This window comes from Carassius gibelio, chromosome B24 (assembly GCF_023724105.1).
Source record: "Carassius gibelio isolate Cgi1373 ecotype wild population from Czech Republic chromosome B24, carGib1.2-hapl.c, whole genome shotgun sequence".
NCBI lineage: Eukaryota > Metazoa > Chordata > Actinopteri > Cypriniformes > Cyprinidae > Carassius > Carassius gibelio.
The window spans coordinates 12,010,031-12,029,432 of NC_068419.1; the positions used below are offsets into that span (position 1 = coordinate 12,010,031).

The 19,402-nt window shown below is 35.9% G+C and overlaps 1 protein-coding gene across 1 annotated transcript in view; it reads left to right on the plus strand.

Moving 5' to 3' along the window:
- Nucleotides 1-19,402, plus strand: part of cntnap2a (contactin associated protein 2a) — a 337,198-nt gene that overhangs the window by 280,339 nt on the left and 37,457 nt on the right. Inside the window, exons 16-17 of the mRNA XM_052596190.1 lie at nt 2,336-2,506; nt 18,380-18,598. Coding sequence (XP_052452150.1) covers nt 2,336-2,506; nt 18,380-18,598 — 390 coding nt within the window. The remainder of the gene's footprint in view (nt 1-2,335; nt 2,507-18,379; nt 18,599-19,402) is intronic.

The window sequence follows — 19,402 nt, forward strand, 5'->3', positions numbered from 1 at the left end:
TGCTGATGGAGTGAACATTTTTTGCAGGTACACACCAGTAGCTTTATACTGCAGTGATGCTGAATCTGCAAAAATGTAACTACTTGCATTCTGAATTTGTGTCATATGGATATAAACCATTTTTATTGTGTTTTCTTTACTGGATGCATGCAAGGACTAACTTGTGGCTTGAGCAGTGCAGTACTATTCACAATAAATCATTATGAGTCAGTTCTTTTAATAAATCAGTCGGAGACATGCTGAAACGGTCCAAATTCATCACTCACTATATCTGACAGTGGTTCCTAGTTTTTTATATAAAGAGATATTTCCCCCCAAAATTATAATTTTGTAATTTTTTTATGTGGTTTGAAACCAGTAAGAGCTTTGTTCAAAACAAATTAAGACATTTTTATGAAATTTGAGAGCTTTGTGACCCTACATAGACATCAAGAGAACTACCACATTCAATGCTAGTAAAGGTTTAAAGGAGATCTTTAAAATAGTCCATGTTACATCAGGTTTTAGTTTTTTTTTTTTTTTTTTTTTTTTTTTTTTTTTTTTTGTGCACAGAGAAAACTAAAGTAATGACGTTATTCAACATTTTTTTTTCTCTTCAGACAAACTGGGATATGTCACGACACATATATTGTTGCTATTAATTTTATTACCCTTATCGGTAATTTGCTTTGGAAAAAGTATCTGGTAAATGATTAAATATACATTTATTTAAGCATATGTACAGTAATAAAGTTAAAAACTTCTGATTTATAGGAATGCAAGGTTACTGTTGCATGGCTGTCAATGGAATAATATGCTTTTTGCATGCAAAATGTTATAGCCCATTGAAATGGCACGCAATACCTCGAATTAAAAGTAATTCTGAAATAATATTTCAACTTCAAAAAAATATTTTTTTTACAGTGTAGTCTCTTTTTCTGTTTCTCTTTGTTTCCGTCTGTCTTGAGATGACATCATCCTCTAATATCTCTCCAGTCTATTGTCGCAGTGTTTCTCTCCATCACATTCTGTTTTTTCCCTCCATCTTCAGCTCTCCTCCTTTCTATACAGTTGTGTTTTATGCATGACATTAGAGCAGACAGCGCTGACGTTATTTAGCTTTCTGATTTAAAGCACACGCGTCACAGTAAATGTCTAGGGATAAATCTGATCTCAGTCATTATTAATGACAATGTGTTTGTGTCTGTCACTCTGTGTTTGTGGTTCACCATTTAGCCAGTAGATGAGCACAAAAATATTTCAGTCAGACATTCTGCTGTCTATTTATAATGACATTGTTGAATATGGGATAAAAGTGACAAACAGTCCCTACTGAACTTCCAAGCTAGTTTGAAGCTGGTTTAGATAATGGACCCTCATGGTCTTTTTGCTTTTTGCTGGTTATGGTTACCTATTGTCTTCAGTAATATTTTTACTATATTTTATTTGGGTAGTTTTTTGGAATTCATTTTTTTTTTAATTGGCATCTTTTTTTTCTAAAGAAACAGTTGAAAGCATTTTCTTATGCAAAATCCAGCAAAAGCCAACATCCAAAACAGCATACTTGTCAACAGGAATTGTACGCCAGTATGTGATGTAGCAAATGTTAGTTTTTAATTGTACAAGGAGATATTTCATCAGGATTACGAACGGGAGCTGGCATGTTATCACCCACACATTAAAACCAGCCACAGATTGTCTAATCACTGTCCACTGCAAAGCTCTGGAGATATTCGAGCTAAACATAAGCTTGCCTCAAACTTGAGTTGGATTTTGAGTGATCACTCACTTTATCCCTCAGCTCAGCTATCACCTGAAATGTCCCCCTTTACCTCAAAATGCACTTCTCATCATCTTAGAGAGAAATGACACTTTATTTTTGTCACTTCCACTCAGATAAGTGGCTGTGTTACAGTACACAATGGGTGGGTGTCAAACCACAAGAGCACCAGAAAGGGAAGATGTTGGCAAGCTGGCTTTGAATTAACTCTTAGGCACCACACACTCTCCATTCACCTTCAGACAGTGCACTTTCACTCAGATTTGTGGCAAGAGTTGACTTGTATGATTGAATTGTTGTTTTCCTCATGTTTGGTTTGTTTCCTCCTAAGTGTTTTTTGATAATACAGGTCACTTCTCAAATGGTTTTTTGAGTACACGAGACCTCTGAAGACTGGACACAGTACAGAATGCAGAATCAGGCAATGCAATAAGTCATTTTGTGTCAGCGAAAGCTTTGCTTTTGTGAATTCCATGGCGGTTTAATGCGGTTCAGTTTCAGATATTGGATAAAAAGGACCTTGACTGCAGAACTGTTGAAACTTACATTCGGCCTGTTCTCTGGTCTGTTTTACAGGAAGCTACTGGAACGCAGCATCATTCAACACGCCATCCTCATACCTGCACTTCTCCACTTTCCAAGGAGAAACGAGTGCTGATATCGCATTTTACTTCAAGACCTCTGCTCCCTATGGCGTGTTCCTGGAAAACCTTGGAAACACAGATTTCATCCGTCTGGAGTTGAAATGTAAGATCCTGGCTCATGTTATCTTTGTTTCCTCCTGTCTTTTTTATCCCTTTCTCTATGTCTGTCTGTCTTGCTGCTCGCTGAATCCTTTGGTTGTTCACTTACTGCTGTGAAGCGTGATATTTGAAAAGAGAAAGTGCTGAGCAACCACTTTAGAAATTTTGCCTTGAATCATTTGATCACCGGTAGGTCCTCTGCAGTGAATGGGTGCCATCAGATTGAGAGTCCAAACAGCTGATAAAAATATCACAGTAATCCACAAGAAATCCACACAACTCCTGTCCATCAGTGAATGTCTTGGAAAGTCAAAAGTTGTGCATTTGTAAGAAACAACACATAGAAAAAATGAAATTAAAGGGTTCACCAAAAATTACAAATTAGCCTTAGTTTTACTCACCCTCGAGCTATCCTAGGTGTTTACGACTTATTTCTTTCAGACGAATCCAGTTGGGAGTTATATAAAAAATTGTTTCATTCACCCCCCAGAGACGTGTGAGGCATGTTTTATTATGGATGCACGCACTTTATTGAAAGTGTTTTGGACTGTTGAACAGAAACACCCGTCCACTACAGTGATAGAGCTTAGATGACCCTGGACAATTTTTAATATAACTCCAATTGGATTCATCTGAAAGAAGAAAGTCATATACACCTAGGATGGATAAAGGGTGAGTAAATAACAAGCTAATATTCATTTTTGGGTGAACTAAACCTTTAAGTTTAAACTGCCACTTGTTCAGAGTACAATAAATGATGGAATGACATATAAAAGTCTATTTGCAGCACTGATTACAATACATGCGCAGCATATGTTTGGCTGATTGTTCTCTATTGAATACAAATGGAAGCTTAAGAAAAAGAAAACACTGCCGAATTAAAACACTCTGCGTAATTGCTCATAAATGTCTATTTACTGACAATTTACAGCCTTTTTCTGCAAAAAAGCCTATATTATACATGAAGCAGCATAACTGAGGATTTGAATGGTTCGCTGTCTATAAAAATAAGCAAGAGGCGAATCTCTTTCTTGCAGATTGAATTTTCACCCCATAAGCCAAGCTGGCTGCTCCTTCACACTGTTTACTGCACAATAGTCAATACAGAGAGCAAAAATACACCATTACGGATAAATCTTGTGTTGCATGTGGTGTTTCATGTTTCCTGAAGTGGCTCATTGTTGCAGAACGATTTTTCGCACCGTAATGTATTACTCAAACGTCTGTGTAAATCTTTAAATGCTGTTGTTATGTGCTTTGTCTCTCATTTCTGCACCAGTCGATTGTTACAGTCTTACCTAGACTGAAAGCCAGAGGAGAAAAGAACATATTCAGCTTTTACATAGTCAATAGCTAATGGTTTTAATGTAAACACAAACATTCAGTAAATGTGTTATATATTTGTATGCATGTTATATATTGTTTGTTCATATATCCTCTCAGAGGTGGTCATCAGATAAAAAAAAATAACCGCAATAATGTCTTTGTGTCGCTCTGATTGGCTGATTGCTCTGTCAGTGTCATAATACACATTTATTGTTTTCACAGCCAGTCTGCAAATAGGCCTGAATGAATCAACCTGGTGAAAATGGATGGACTGATTACAAAATAAGTCGCCACTTTTGATCTCAGGCAAATCAAATTAAAACTATTTGGAAAAATATTCTGTGAGCACAAATTTAGTAACTATTAAAGATATAGCCAAACCACTTACTGACAAATAAAAACATTCTAATGTAGATTATTTAAACTATGAAATATTCTGGTATTTACTTATTTGTTTGTTTCTGTTTTGTCTTGTGTGGTCAGATTTATTTATTTTTATATATTTTATTTGATTATTTAATATTATTTAAACTATTATTATATAACTGGATACTTTATACTGGCATTAATTCAATTGTTATTATATTATATTATGTTATATTATATTATATTATATTATATTATATTATATTATATTATATTATATTATATTATGATTTAAACTTGAGGTTTTGAAATACTGTGGTATTCACAAATAGAAAATAAATATAAACATAACCAAAATATAATAGGTTATTGTCTGTCTGGTGATAGTGTAGTGCCTCATAGCTGTGTACTATGTGTGTCACTTATTAAAAGTTATATTAAAAATGTATTTATGTGATGAGTGTTTATGAATACTGTGCTCTGGTTGCAGGATATCATTCCTTCAGTTTTTACACACACACAATACTGAGCCAGGAGTGTGTTCTCCAGCTGTCTCCCCAGGCACTGGTGTATCTCTCAAGGGCTCTGAAGACGCACACGGAGGGAAGGAAAGCTGCTTAGTGGCTCCGCTTGTCAAATTCACACGTCCTGCAGTCTCCCTGTCCTCATCTCAGGGGCACGAGGGAATGCGAGGGTTACGCTGAGGCAGAGGATGTCACATTCCCTGCTCTCTCATTTACACACATTCCTGAATCCATACATAACCCATTATTTTTACACCCTTCTGCTTTACCATTCCTTTGGACTGGGAGAAGCAAATCTCGTTCTGTTTCCTTCATTCTTAAATAAAAACAGAAAAAAAAACTTCAGGTGAGACCGAGAGAGCGAACAGCGACTCGCTTAGTGCTTTCTCAGAGGCTGGTGACAGCAAAACATCAATCACTTGATGAAGGAGTGCAGGGAGAGAGACGGCTAGCCGGGCATTATGCATACACCACATGTAAAAGTCTGCAGGCCTGTCCGTGGCGAAGACGGCACTGAGTGTTTGTGCTGCTCTCAGGGCACGGATGCATACAAAGTGGCCCTGAATCAGCCTGGCATGATTTGAATATGGAGGAAACGGGAAGGCATTAGCTTTTATTGCTGCTAGTTTTGCCCCAGCAGTGCCACGGCCCTCCAGAGAGCAGAAGGTTATTGGCATCAGAGATCACTGAGGGTCTCCAGTCTCCGCATAACAGATGTGCTGCCTTCCTATATTCAGCTCTCAATCAGGGGCTTTACTCAGCTAGAGACTCTGTGTATAAGTGAAGGCTGCTGTGTAGGAAAGAAAAATTACAAAATAAGAACACATAAATATTTAATCATTTTTCCTAGAAAGCAGTGAGATTCAGTGGAGACTTGTTCCTGCTTCTCAGATTGACAACCAGGGCAGTCTGCTATCAAAAGCCAGAATATTACTTATTAAAAATGTTTTCATGTGATTTAAATATATGTGATTTATATATCAAATTTCTGAGACCAAATTATCTGACTAAGGCTACAGTACCTATTATAGATTAATGCTTGTTAAAATCTTAAAGTCTTAATTGCATAGTTTTATTTATTTAATAAATATTATATTATATTATATTATATTATATTATATTATATTATATTATATTATATTATATTTAAAGGAAAAAAACGATTTTGCTCACATGCGTTTACTTGAATAAAAAATGCAGTTAAAAAAATTACATTACGGAATATTATTCCAATTTAAAATGTCAATTTTTTCTATTTGAATATCTTTTAAATATGTAAATTAAATATCATTTATTCCTGTGATGACAAAGCTTTTTTTTTTAAGTATCAATTTATTTTTTACGAAAAAAAAATATCTCGCTGACCAAGAAAGAAGTCAATATTGGTATTCCAAAATAAAAGAAATTTAAAAATGCATTACTCATTGGTCCCAATAGTGGCACAGAAATTACACACTTTACCATTTTCTGATGTTTTATAAAGAATAGAGAGAGCAGAAGTGATCAAAAAAATTGGGAAAGGCACATTAAAAATCTAATCAGCATGTCTCATGAATTTTAATTAGGTGTAACATTCACCCAGTAGTTCTAAATAATTGAAGCCAAGTGGGTTCTAGCTGTATTGGGGGATGAGATCTCACATTAAAGAACAGCTATGCTAAGCACAATGATCAAAGACGTCAATCTAGCATGTTTACTTTGCAAAACAATTAAAAAGAGCACAGACGGATTTACTACTCAACCTTTGCATGTTCATTCAGGCTACCGTCACTCGGTCATGAACCCATTTTATACAATTATCTCCCAAAAAGTTGAGAGTGGTCAAACTTAGAAAGTTACAATGATTCCTATGCCCCTGAGAGAGGACGGTGAAGTAAAAAGAGCAAAAACAAAGTTCAAGAGTGCATGTGTGCTGTTGTGTTGTGTGTATCAGTGTCTGAGTCTAAGCCTCTGTGTCTAAGCTTGTCGACCGCACTGGTAGGTCATCTACAGCGGCACCCACCGTAAACACTCCAGAGCTTTTCTCTAAAGCTGGATATTCACCTTCTGCATGAATCCTTCCTGAAAAGAAGAGTAATCAGTCCTGGCTGCAGGCTTCTGTGTGAGATTAAGAGTGTGTTGGGGCCAGTTGTGTGTGCGTGTGTGTAGGCAGAGGAGCAGATTGTGAAACTGAAGCTCTCTGCCTTTTTTCAAGCCTTCCATTATGTCTCATCGATTTATGCCCTGACTCCGAATCCTACTTCCTTATTTTGGCCTGCCTGGTTTTCTTCAGTTACGGCTCAAAACTGAGGCCCAGTGAAATCCACTCAAAGCATGAAATGAGTGGAGGGCACCGTGCTGGGTTACTGTCGAGTGGGAGTTTGATTTCAGTTATACATCTAGATCAGCTGCCCTCTCCGTTCTGACTTAAAGGGGTCATATGATGATTTTCTTTCTCTTTGGAGTGTTACAAGCTCTTGGTGAATAGAGAAGATCTGTGAAGTTGCAAAGACTCAAATCCAAAGAGATATTCTTCATAAAAAAATAACACTCGTCCTCGCCCCCTGATACGGCTCGTTCTAACACGCCCCCACATATCTACGTCAGTATGTGGGAATATTTGCATGACGCCGCCCAGATGTTCACGTAAAGAAAGAAGGCATACTTTTTATTCTTGTTGTAGTATTGTTGTTGCCGCCATTTCGCGTAGATGTCACTGTGAAAGCAAAACTACTTTTTGTGACTAGCTAATCTGTGCTGGTCGCTGATGAAATGCATCAACTTTGCACTGTGGATCGCTGAATTAGCTTTCACCATGGACGAAGCAGCGTCCAGCCCGGGTTGTCACATGTGGTTGCTGCAAGACAAGATGCTCCTTCGTAGAATCCACCTGCTGCACCGTTCTCAAGCCGACCGCCTCTGCTCATTCAAGCCGGCTGCGGCTCACTCTAGACCATGGCTCACTCAAGGCCACGGTGTGTGACGCTGTTTTGTTGAGAAAGTGAAGCTACTTTGTTTTTGCCTTCCAAAAGAAAACACGACAAGAAATCATGTTTATATCACGTTTATAATGTTTTTTTGTGTTGTTGTTTTTTTTTTTTTTGTCTCGATACTCCGGCCGGACAAGGCTTTACAATATGTTAAGAGGCATAACCAGTTCTTAATTTGTAAATTGCGAGGTCCCGGAACAAAGTGGGGTAATGGATCCGGCATGTGATTACAGAAGGGAGAGGTAACGGAGCATTCGCGCAATCACACTGGTGACCAGTTGAAGTGATTAAGAGCGTGCATCAGTCGCTTTTGAGTTCTGTAAGGCCATGAGTAACCTGAAAATGCCATGCAGTTTCCAGGCCTAATTTTTTTGAGTTATATTTAAAAAAGTCCTAAATTTCGATGGGGGACTGTGTGTAGCTATATTGCATGCTTTAATAATTCTGGCAGCTTTCAAGTTCATAATGAGGGAATTCCTGCATTTATTCAACATAGCATGTAGGTTTGTATAATAAAATAAATCCACACAAATTATAAGATTAAATCAGTCATTCAAAACCAGCTTTCGAATTCAAAAACTCTCTCAGAGCAGACAAATCTATGGTAGTTACTTTTGCTGGTGCTTTATGGCAAGCTTAAACTTATTATGTGTATTTGAACATGGAACTGTTCAGCTGCTGACGGCACGCACCAAACATGTTGCTGCTCTGGGACACCGTCGAGTCACTCTTGACAGTCGTGGTAGCACGGTCTCCTGCTGTTTCCACCAGCCTGGCAATTATTATTATTTTTCATCACTTCTTCAAATGTGGTGTCAAATTAAGCCCTGGGCATAACATTTCTGTCTCAGGCTTGAGGCATTCGGCCAATCACAATGTGCTGGATAGCTGGCCAATCACAGCACACCTCGCTTTTCAGAGAGATGAGCCTTGTGAAATTGATGCGTTTCAGAAGGCGGGGCATAGAGGAGAAACAATAATGTACAGTATGTGGAATTTTTTTTTTTTTTTTTTACCTTAAACGTCATAAACACATTTCAATACACCAAATACACAAAATGATGTTCTTTTTAGCAACATCATATGACCCCTTTAAAGTTAAAATTATTTTTAAAGATCTGTTTTATGCATTATTTAGAATATTAAGAGTTAAGAATATTGTCTTTTTATCTCAAATATTTTAGTGATTGCTCTAAAATTATGTAATTATGTTGCATTATGTTATTATTTAATTATTTAACAAAACAAATGTTTTTCATGCTGTGTGAATGTAGTTGTGTAAAACACATCCTGGTGCCCTTGAAATTGTTCTAATGGTCTTGAACAGAAAGAGAACAGAATGAAGCTGTTAATGTCAAATTAAGTACATAAATTGTGTTAGTTGTTGAATAAATTAAACATACATAATTATGAAAGCCTGTTCCCATCACGGAAAAAAAAATTATATAATGTAATTGTACTAACTTTTTAACTTTTTTAAACTATTTTTATCTTTCACAATTTATTATTATTATTTTATTTTTTTACAATTGTGTTTACAACTCTCAATTTTTTGTTGTTGTTACCACCGCAGAATGAAAATGAAAAATGTAATTCACAGTCATTCACAGTTTTTTCTCGCAGTTGCGAATTTATGTCTGACAATACAGCTCGTTTCTTCTCAGAACTGCAAGCGTCTGAATTTATATAAATTCTGAGATTGTCTTGCAAATCTAAGAAAATAAATCACAGAATTGCAAGGAAGAAATTTCCGAATTGGGAGATTAAAAGTGATAACTCTCAATTTTGTTGTTGTTGTTACAACCACAGAATTAAAATAAATAAATAAATAAGCATATAAGCGTTAGTTCTGGCAGGTCACATGAGTCAAGCTGACATCTATCACAGAAAGCTCTATTCAGTATTATTCAACAGAATTTTTGCTTGCTCAGGAGCAAATTACCCTCCTCCTTCTCCAACTCCTCCTTTTGCCACAGTCAGGACTTTGCTTTCTGATATTCCTCATTAAATCAGACACCTTTTATCTTGAATAATGCGTTACACTTAAATATCATCAACTACATTAATGATATCTGCTTTGTTCTGTTCTGTTTACCCTTGGGGGTTATTACTGCTGCTCTCCCTGCTCATTCATGACAGGCTGCATAGATTGGCAGGGAGTTTTCGCCAAGAACAAAACCATGCCACCAAACCAAACTGTATGCTGAGTGTCAGCCATTTTGACGATAGTGGTCTTGACAGAAATTTACTTGAGACTTTTATGTCATAGTTCTTACTTTGTTCTCGCAATTACCAGTTTACGTCTCACAATACAGACTTTTCTGCTCAGAAGTACAAGTTTGAGTTTGTATGGATTCTGAGTTTGTCTTGCAAATATAAGGGGAAAAAATCGTAGAGCTGCAAGGAAAAATGTCATTATTGTGAGATAAAATGTCCCAACTCTCAATTTTGTTGTTGTTGGTGGTGGTGCCACCACAGAATAGCATTTTCAAATGTGATTGCAATGTTTATGTCACAATTCTTCCTTTTTTCTCACAATTGCAAGTAGGGATGCACGATAATATCGGCACAACATCGGTATCGGCCGATAAAAGCTTAAAATGACCATTATCGGTATCGGCCGATATGAATATTTCTGCCGATGAGCCAAACCGATATTCTCCAAGTGAAATAATTGACCTGTTTTTCAGATGTGAATGTCTGTCTACATTTGTAAAATAATAAATTTATGGTAGAATCAGTACAAAAGAGATACATGGATTTCTCTTCAGTAAAATTAAAGTTTAAATTTATCAGTATATATTTGTATATATATCGATATCGGTATCGGCATCGGCCAAAATTATTTAGAAAATATCGGCATATCGAATATCGGCCAAAATCCAATATCGTGCATCCCTAATTGCAAGTTTACATCTCACAATACAGAGTTATTTTCAGTTCGAAGTTTGTCTTGCAAATCTAAGACAATAAATGTTTTAGAGATGTAAACAATGCAAGGAAAAATTTCATAATTGCTTTTTGTTTTTAATCCTCTGGCAAAAACACAGATCAGTATTTACTTCATCTTAGTCATTTTATGCGCTGTGTTAATTGTTCTTAAACACCAAAACATTATTTTACTGTAAATGGATGTTTATTTAAAGAAGGTTGGTGTATTATTTTAATTGAGGAAAATTTATTCTTATTGTTGAAAACAGTTGTTTTCATCCCTAATCTTAAAGTAATGTTTTTTTTTTAGCAGCCATGATACTTTTTTCTTTCTTTGATGAACATGAAGTTCAAAAGAATAGCATTTGTTTGAAAATATAAATCATTTGTAGCATTATAAAATGCTTTAAATGACAATACATTCTCACTGAAATTAGAATAAGAGAATATTGTGATATTCTAACACGTTCATGTGTGGTACACCCTCAAAAAGTGTTTCAAAATGCCACCACTGTAGTTCTGACTGTCAATGAGCTCTGAGCCAAATCCTTTGATTCACAATTGATCAAATCTCTCCCTCTCTCTCTCTCTCTCTCTCTCTCTCTCTCTTTGTCTTTCTTTCTGCTGGTGCCCTCTGTTGGCATTATCTAGTACAGGCTCCCTACTGTAGCTCTGGCACTAGCCCAGGGGAAAAGAGCCTCTCGATGGTTGATTGAATGATGGGTGGACAGCCGCATCTGCTGCTTCAGCTTCATTTCATCTCAAACGCTCTCTGCCACTCCCTCTTATCTCTGCTGAGGAAATCTTGGCATCAACCACCATTGAATATTCATGCCTGATTCCAAGGCATAACAGAGCTTATTACTCTCCCTATTCCTTTTCCATTTTTCTAAGCTTCACCAATCTATGTTTTATACTTTGTGCTTTCAAGCTTTTCGGTTGGATTCGCTCATATGCTCTAACTAACTGTCTTTTCTTTGTGTTTGGAGTTTCTCCAACGCTAACTGCTGTTTAATTGCAAAAGTTAATATTTTTATGTTCAGATTCAAATTGTGCTGTTTCTTTCTTTAAAGGTTATATATTTGTGGATTAACACACTGGATTGGTAATATATCAGTTGGGCCCCAAAATCTGATTTTTTTTTTTTTTTTGGCTTCACTGCATAAAAATTTTACAGCAAGCTGGTGCCTTCTCTCTTTTTCTCTATTGCTTATTATAAGTCATGGCAGCCTTTACTGCATTTCTACACTTCACAGTTTTTTGACATGGAAATAGCTGTTGGGCTTGTCAGATCTTCCCAAAAGTATCATTATTATTTTTTTGTCCACAGCAAAGCTCTTTGCCTGGGTTGTTGGCTGAATGTGGATATAGCTTGGATCCTCTGTGGGCTCAGATGGTGCGAAGATCCTTAGTCTCTCTTTGATGCATCTTTAATGAAGTGAAGGCTCTCTTGAGGCCCGGGGGAGAAATGGCAATGTGACTCTGCAGAACACCTGACCACTTGCATGAGAGTCAAGTAGCTAAATGCATTGATATATGCTTAAGAAAAGCTTTAGCCTTTGATTGGGTCTGTACCCTTAAAATAAAATCCTTTGCAGTACATTGAAAAATAAGCAAGAGAAGCAAAAGTGTCAGATATAAGATTGCTTTACATGAATAACAGGGAGTTCACTCAAATTGAAAAATACTCACCCTCAAGTCCTTTCAAATGTTTATGACTTTCTATAGAAGATATTTTGATAAATGTCTGTTTTTTAACTGTGCAGTGAACTTCAATGGGGTCCAGTGTTGTTTTGGACCCAATTGACTTCCATTGTACACTTCAAAAAAATTGGTGTAAAAAAATCCACTCAGAAATTGGTAGTAAAGCTGACAAATAGCAGATAAAGCAATAAAAAAGTGACTGAATTAAACATTAATTCTGAAGTAGAAAGACTGAAAAAGTATGAAACTGATTTTTCTGATGAAATCTGAGGGCTCTCTGACCCTCCCATAGACAGCAGGAGAACAATCCTGTTCAAGGTCCAGAAAAGTACCAAGATGTTCGACAAAGTTGTTCATGTGAATTTTTTTTTTTTTTTAAGCAAAGAAAACATAATAATGACTCTATTCCACATTTTTCCTCTCCACTGTGTCGCTTGTAGACACACGTTCACATCATTACTGGGTGTAGACAATAATAATTTATATTTAAAACTGTGGATAGTTCACCCGAAAATAAAAATTCTGTCACTAATTACTAACCCAGATGTCGTTCAAAACCCATAAAACCTTCTGAAATCCATCTATGGAGGCTTAGAAAGCTCTCGCATTTCATCAGAAATATCATAATTTGTGTTACAAAGATGAACTAAGGTCTTATGGGTTTGGAACAACATGAGGGTGAGTAATTAATGAGAGGGTTTTCATTTTTGAGTGAACTATCCCTTTAAATAAAATCCTAGTTTATTCCATTATCATTTAATTTTGACATGCAGATACCAGAATACAATGCAATTTAGCATTCACCATCTGTATAAAAGTCATTTATGTGGTATCATGAAATGCACTGGGCCGTAACTGCTCTGTTGGTTTGGTAGATCTACTCTCAGCCGGTTTGGCGGGTGATCTAATATACCCATATAAACACAAACCCACTTTTTCACTGCCATGCTGTTTGGTTTGTTGATTTTGTTTAGTTTTCCTTGTGAATGCAAGAGCAACGGTCCACTGAATGCCCTCAGTTGTGGACAGCAGAGCGGTCCACACATAAACGAGCGCACACACAAGTGAAAACACTCCCCAAGTACAGTGGGGCACTCTTGATGCTCAGTGCTGGCTGGCCAAGTGCAGAAAATCCAATAGGGATCAGAGGGGTGAGAATGGTGGAGCAGCCCTAGTCCAAACTACACACCTGCCAGACCTGTCCTCTTCTTCTCTTTCTCTGTCTTTTGCTGTGTCTCGCTCACAAACGGTCTGTAACAGGATTGGGTCTGTGTTTATTAAGTCACTGGCTAGTTCTTTTAGTTAACATTTCTGTTAAAGCATGTAGCATCTAGTGTTGTCAAGTTTTTGTTTTCTGAGAGCTAAATCACCAAATGTTTTTCTAGTTGTGCCCTAGTGGTTAGAGCATTTGACTCCTAATCTTAAGGTTGTGGGTTCGAGTCTCGGGCCGGCAATATCACGATGCTCTTGAGCAAGGCACCAAACCCCTTATACACTTTATAATCGCTTTTGTTTTCTTTCTTTTTTTCATTACATCACTATGTTTATGTTTAGTAATGTTGTAGCGATACACATTTCTTCAGCTTCAAACTCAACCTTAAACAGTTTTATTTGCCAGGGGTTGATTTTTTTAAAATGAAAACATTTTTTTTTTTTTTTTTTTACTTTTTATTTTATGAAGGTCATATTAAAGCTTTTTACAATGGAATCATCATTTTTGTAGGTTTTCAATTTCAATCTTAGACTATGACTAAGAATAAGCCCATCATAAAAAAATAATAATGTGAATACTAACATAATCTAAACAAAGAGTTAGTTTTTTTTATAAACTTTTTTAATATATATATATATATATATATATATATATTAATATATATATATATATATATATATATATATATATATATATATATATATATGTATGTATATATATATATATATATATATATATATATATATATATATATATATATATATATATATATATATATGTATGTATGTATATATATATGTATATATATGTATGTATGTATATATATATGTATATATATGTATATATGTATATATATATATATATATATATATGTATGTATATATATATGTATATATATATATGTGTATATATATATATATGTATATATATGTATATATGTATATATATATATATATGTGTGTATATATATATTGACAACATAAATTAAAAAAATACTATTTTCCCTCTTAATTTATTTTCATTATGCTAAACAACTCTGCCCGAATTTGTCAAATTATATATATATATATATATATATATATATATATATATATATATATATATATATATATATATATATATATATATACCTCAAAATATAATTACAACAAAGGAGTTAATATAGTTATTAGTTTTATTTTAAAATAAAATAAAAACATTTGTTTCCAATGTAACAAATAGTTTTTTGTTGTTGTTGTTGTTGGGTTTTTTTTTTTTTTACGTTTAGTTTTATTTCATTAATTTCGATCATTTTCACATGGCTACAGGACAAAAAATGCCCGTAGTTGAAGATACTCCCTTATAACTGAGCTTCAATATATAGCGTACAGTATGCCTACTTGTGTTAGCATGTGTGCACATAACTGAGCTTAAAATGGGCCACAGCTGCTGTTTTGATGGCAGTGGGCCTTTGCTCACAGACAGAGTTCAGAGTGCTGGCTGACCGTGTTGTAGATCTCCTCCTCCAGTTCAGACTCTGAGATGAACAGGTGGCTCTGTGGATGCCAGTCGAACACTTCCCCAATTCCTGACACGTCTGCATCAGGATGGAGCACAGTAAAACAGCACCCCCTACTGAGAGCAGGAGAAAACAGCTGCCACTCCAGGCATAAAAAACCAGAAAGCAGCCCTACTATTATATTTAGGCATAAATAATAACAAATAAAACTAACTGCAGGCAGCTCACAGTAGCAGATATTTGTAGGAAAAAGCTGACCGTAATGGCACAAATGATTTGTGTTTAGACAGTCCACTATGTGTGTGTGTCTCTGCAGCTGCCAGGTACTTGGTGTCATATCACAGCACTTCTCTTAGCTTCCTAAGATGATGACAATAGCAGTGGCTGTCTATCACTGCAGGCTCACTGTGCCGCCAACACAAAGCAGATCCAATTTAGTTCTTGCCTTCAGCATCTGTGCAGCCATAGTAACCCCTGCCGAATGGAGCCGGTCGGTCCAGTGAATTTAGAAACATGCTTGACTAGAAGCCAGGTTTGTCCTTTTAAATTATTTCACATCAGTGTCTAAAGGGCAGGCTTTTGTTTTTTCTTGGCTTTGTGCAGCACATTTATCAGTGTGTATGTGTCATATTGTTCATTGTAAATTCATATTTAACCCTCTGGTGATATAGTATTCATAAAAGCCCTCATTTTAATGTTGAATTCTACAGTTGTCAGTAAACTGAGCTAAATCTTAAAACACTCTGACCAATGATGAGACAGTTTGCGTTTGACTCGTGTTAACAAATTATTATCTGTTTAGAAACCTTGGCTTCTGAAAATGAACCGAACCAATAAGAAATTCCAAACATTTAGTCCATGTTTTGAAACAAACAAAAATAAATCCTTAAAAGGACTTCAAATGTGTTAAGGTGTTCTGCATCGATTTTTATGTCATTTTTGTATAAATCAAAAGATTTGGTTCAGTGTTTTTGAAAGAATCTCTTATGCTTACCAAGTAAAATACAGTAATATTGTGAAATTTAAAACATTTCTAATTTAATATATTTTAAAAGATAATTTATTCCTGTGATTCAGCAGCCATTAGTCAAGTCTTGAGTGTCATGTGATCATTCTAAAATACTGATTTGCAGTAAAAAAAATTAATTAATAAATTAAAAAAAATTAATACATAAATAAAAAATACAGGTATTATCAATGTTGAAAAGTGCAGTTTAATATTTTAGTGGAAACCGTTATGCATTTTTATCATTCTTTGATAAATAAAAGTGTCAAAGGAACCAACAATGTGAAAGTTTAACTATCCCTTTTGATTTATTAAATTAAAAAGTATTGTGGTATATGTAAAGGAGCTGTTTATATGTGTGTTCTGCACTGAAAATTTATTTGAATGCACTTTTGTAGTTTTAATAACTTTAATAACTGAGACTGTTTTCCTTTGATGTTGATTCACAAATTTAGGTGATTTAAATAGTTAAAATACTCCGTAAGGATGGATGGTGTTTGCGCCAACTATCAGACTGTCAAATGAGCTCCAGTCTTCCTCTCCATAAATCTAGAAGCTCCTCCGTAATCAATGCAATGCTTGTTGTACATAAACATTTCAAAGGTGTCTTGAAGTGTGACACCAGCTCGCTGTCTGAGCATCTGAAGCACTTGTTTTAGGGAATGATCATGTGGCCTCATGAATAACTATGAGATAGTGGCTTATCACTGGATACACTATGCAGTCTTTAGACACAATGGCACGACAGCGTTGGGTTGAGCGTGGGTGATGGCACTGTTGCGGTGTCTCGGGTGATTCTAAATCAGGATTTATCAAGGGTTAAACCCCAAGAGGCCTGGCCCTCTGGGGCTGTGCATGACACACCACAGCAGTCATGGCTCAAACACACCTTTCCTCTCTTCACCGTTCTCCTGTCATAAATACCATCTCCTCCCACAGGAGTACAGCTGTCAATCTTCACTGTTTATGGAGGAGAATATGCAACACTGACTCATTAAACGTTGTTGTGGCCTAAAATGAATTCAGCATGGCGAATAAACACTCTCCAACTCAGTTTAGAGCTGTTAAGAGGAATTTTAATGATGTGCTTGAGTGAAGCAGTCTGATGAGTTTGGTAATTCTGCATTTTAAGTCTCAACTTTGGATTGTTGTTCTGCGAAACAATTATTGAGTAAAACAATAATATATGAAAATGAATTACATTTATGCTGGATGACCTGTGGGTGACATTTCAAGTAATTTTGCAGTCACGTAATCTACAGTAACACATGGACAAAAAAAAAAAAGAATGAATTACTTACTAATTAAAATAACTGTTAAAGGTAAGTATAGAAGATGTTTCACCATCAACTAGAGTTTTAATATATTGCATAATAAAGGAATAGTTCACTCAAAAATGTAAATTTGCTATAAAAGAAATGTACTCACTCTCAGACCATCCGAGATGTGTTTGTTTCTAAACTGGAACAGATTTGGAGAAATTGAGCATTACCAGTGGATCCTCTGCAGTGAATGGGTGCCATCAAAATGAGAGCTGATAAAAACATCACATTAATCCACACGACTCCAGTGCATCAGTTGATTTCTTGTGAAGTGAAAGGCTGTGTTTGCAAGAAACAAATCTGTCATCAAGGCATTTTAACTTTTAACTATAGCTTCAGGCCAAAATCCATAAATTCATAATCCATTATGACGCTTCCTCCAGTGAAAAGTTCATCCCCTCTTGGTCTTTTCACATCAAAATCCACCAACATACAGTACTGGTTAGAACTTCTAAACAGTACTTGATCTGTGCACATTTCACCTCAGAGAAGATTACTTTTTTAACTGGAGAAAGCAGACTCGAAATATTTTAGCCAGAAGCAAAAGTTTGAAGTTAAAAACGTCTTGATGAATGTGATTATTGCGAACACACTAATAAAATGATGGAGTCATATGAAGTACTTTTTGTGATTTCTGATGCTTTTATCAGCTCTTTGGACTCTCATTCACTGCAGAGGAGTTATTAGTGATTAAGTGATGTTTCTCCAAATCTTTTGAGAAAAAAAAAAACAACAGATTTGGATTTGGCCTGAAGGTGAGTAAATGTTCAGCAAATTAAAAAAATTGGCTAAATCATTCTTTAACACACACCCCGAGCACACACTTTGATCTTCTTCGGTTATATAAAGAAAGCTTAATTTCATTTATTTCATATTTGTTTTTTATATTCATATTTTTCATGCCAAGTTATTCAATTTGTTTGTTTGTTATACACGTTCTTATTCAGAAAAACAAGCGGCGAAAGTTTGACATAATAGTTTTTGAGTGGTCTCTCTTTCTGTTTGCTTTCCTCCACAGCCCCCACGGTGGTGTCGTTTTCGTTCGATGTTGGAAACGGGCCGGTGGAACTGAACGTGCACTCTCCTACCCCCCTGAACGATGACCAGTGGCACCGGGTCAGTGCGGAGAGAAACACGAAAGAGGCCATTCTGCAACTAGACCAAAAATACAAGGAGGTCAGACCTGCACCTACACAAGGACACACACGCCTGGAGCTCTACAGCCAGCTTTATGTGGGTAAGGACCGCATGTGCATCCACGTATAGCATATATATGGACTCATGTGGGTGAGGACTTCGGACAAACACATTTGTCCAAACGCCCACCCCTAGAGTTCTGAAGCCTGTAAATACTTAGTTATATTCTTTGAGTACTGTTGTTTTATGTATGCATTCATAATGTTATTGATGGGCTGCACAACTCTTGAAAACCTGATCAAATGAGATCAATTACTGATTAAAATGAATGTAAAAATATATTTCTTCATTATCGTTCTCATAAAATTCCTCCTGAATATCTCCTTTCTGAGCTGTTCTTGTGTCTGAATTATTCTCTCTCTATCTTTTTCTCTAGCTGTTACTGCTGAGAACTCAGCAGTTCTTGCGCAAAGCGCTCTGTGTGCTTGTGTCTGAAAGTGAAAATGTATTTATAGTCAGCAGCCTAAATGCAGGTGTAGCTATTAAAACTTGCACTTAATGGCGTGGAACCCTGGGGAACCTGTTCGCCTCCATAGTAAGAAAAAGTCCACTGTAAAGAAAAGGAAGTTGAAAATGGGTTTGACTGAATATGGTCGAAAAATGTCTCAGACGCAGCAGGGAATGTGACTAATAATGGTGCCATGTGTGCTATGCTAACATTAGCAGGGAATCTTTTTACTGGCTTTAAAAGTGCGAACAAGCCATGTCACTCATGAGGCAATTATCTGTTGAACAGAATGGCTTTGGGCTTTCATTGTGCTATTTTGTGCTTTGACTCATTCTTTTCAACAAATGACTTTGACGCTCATTAAGAAAGGGGAAGATAATGCACCCCTGTGGCTCT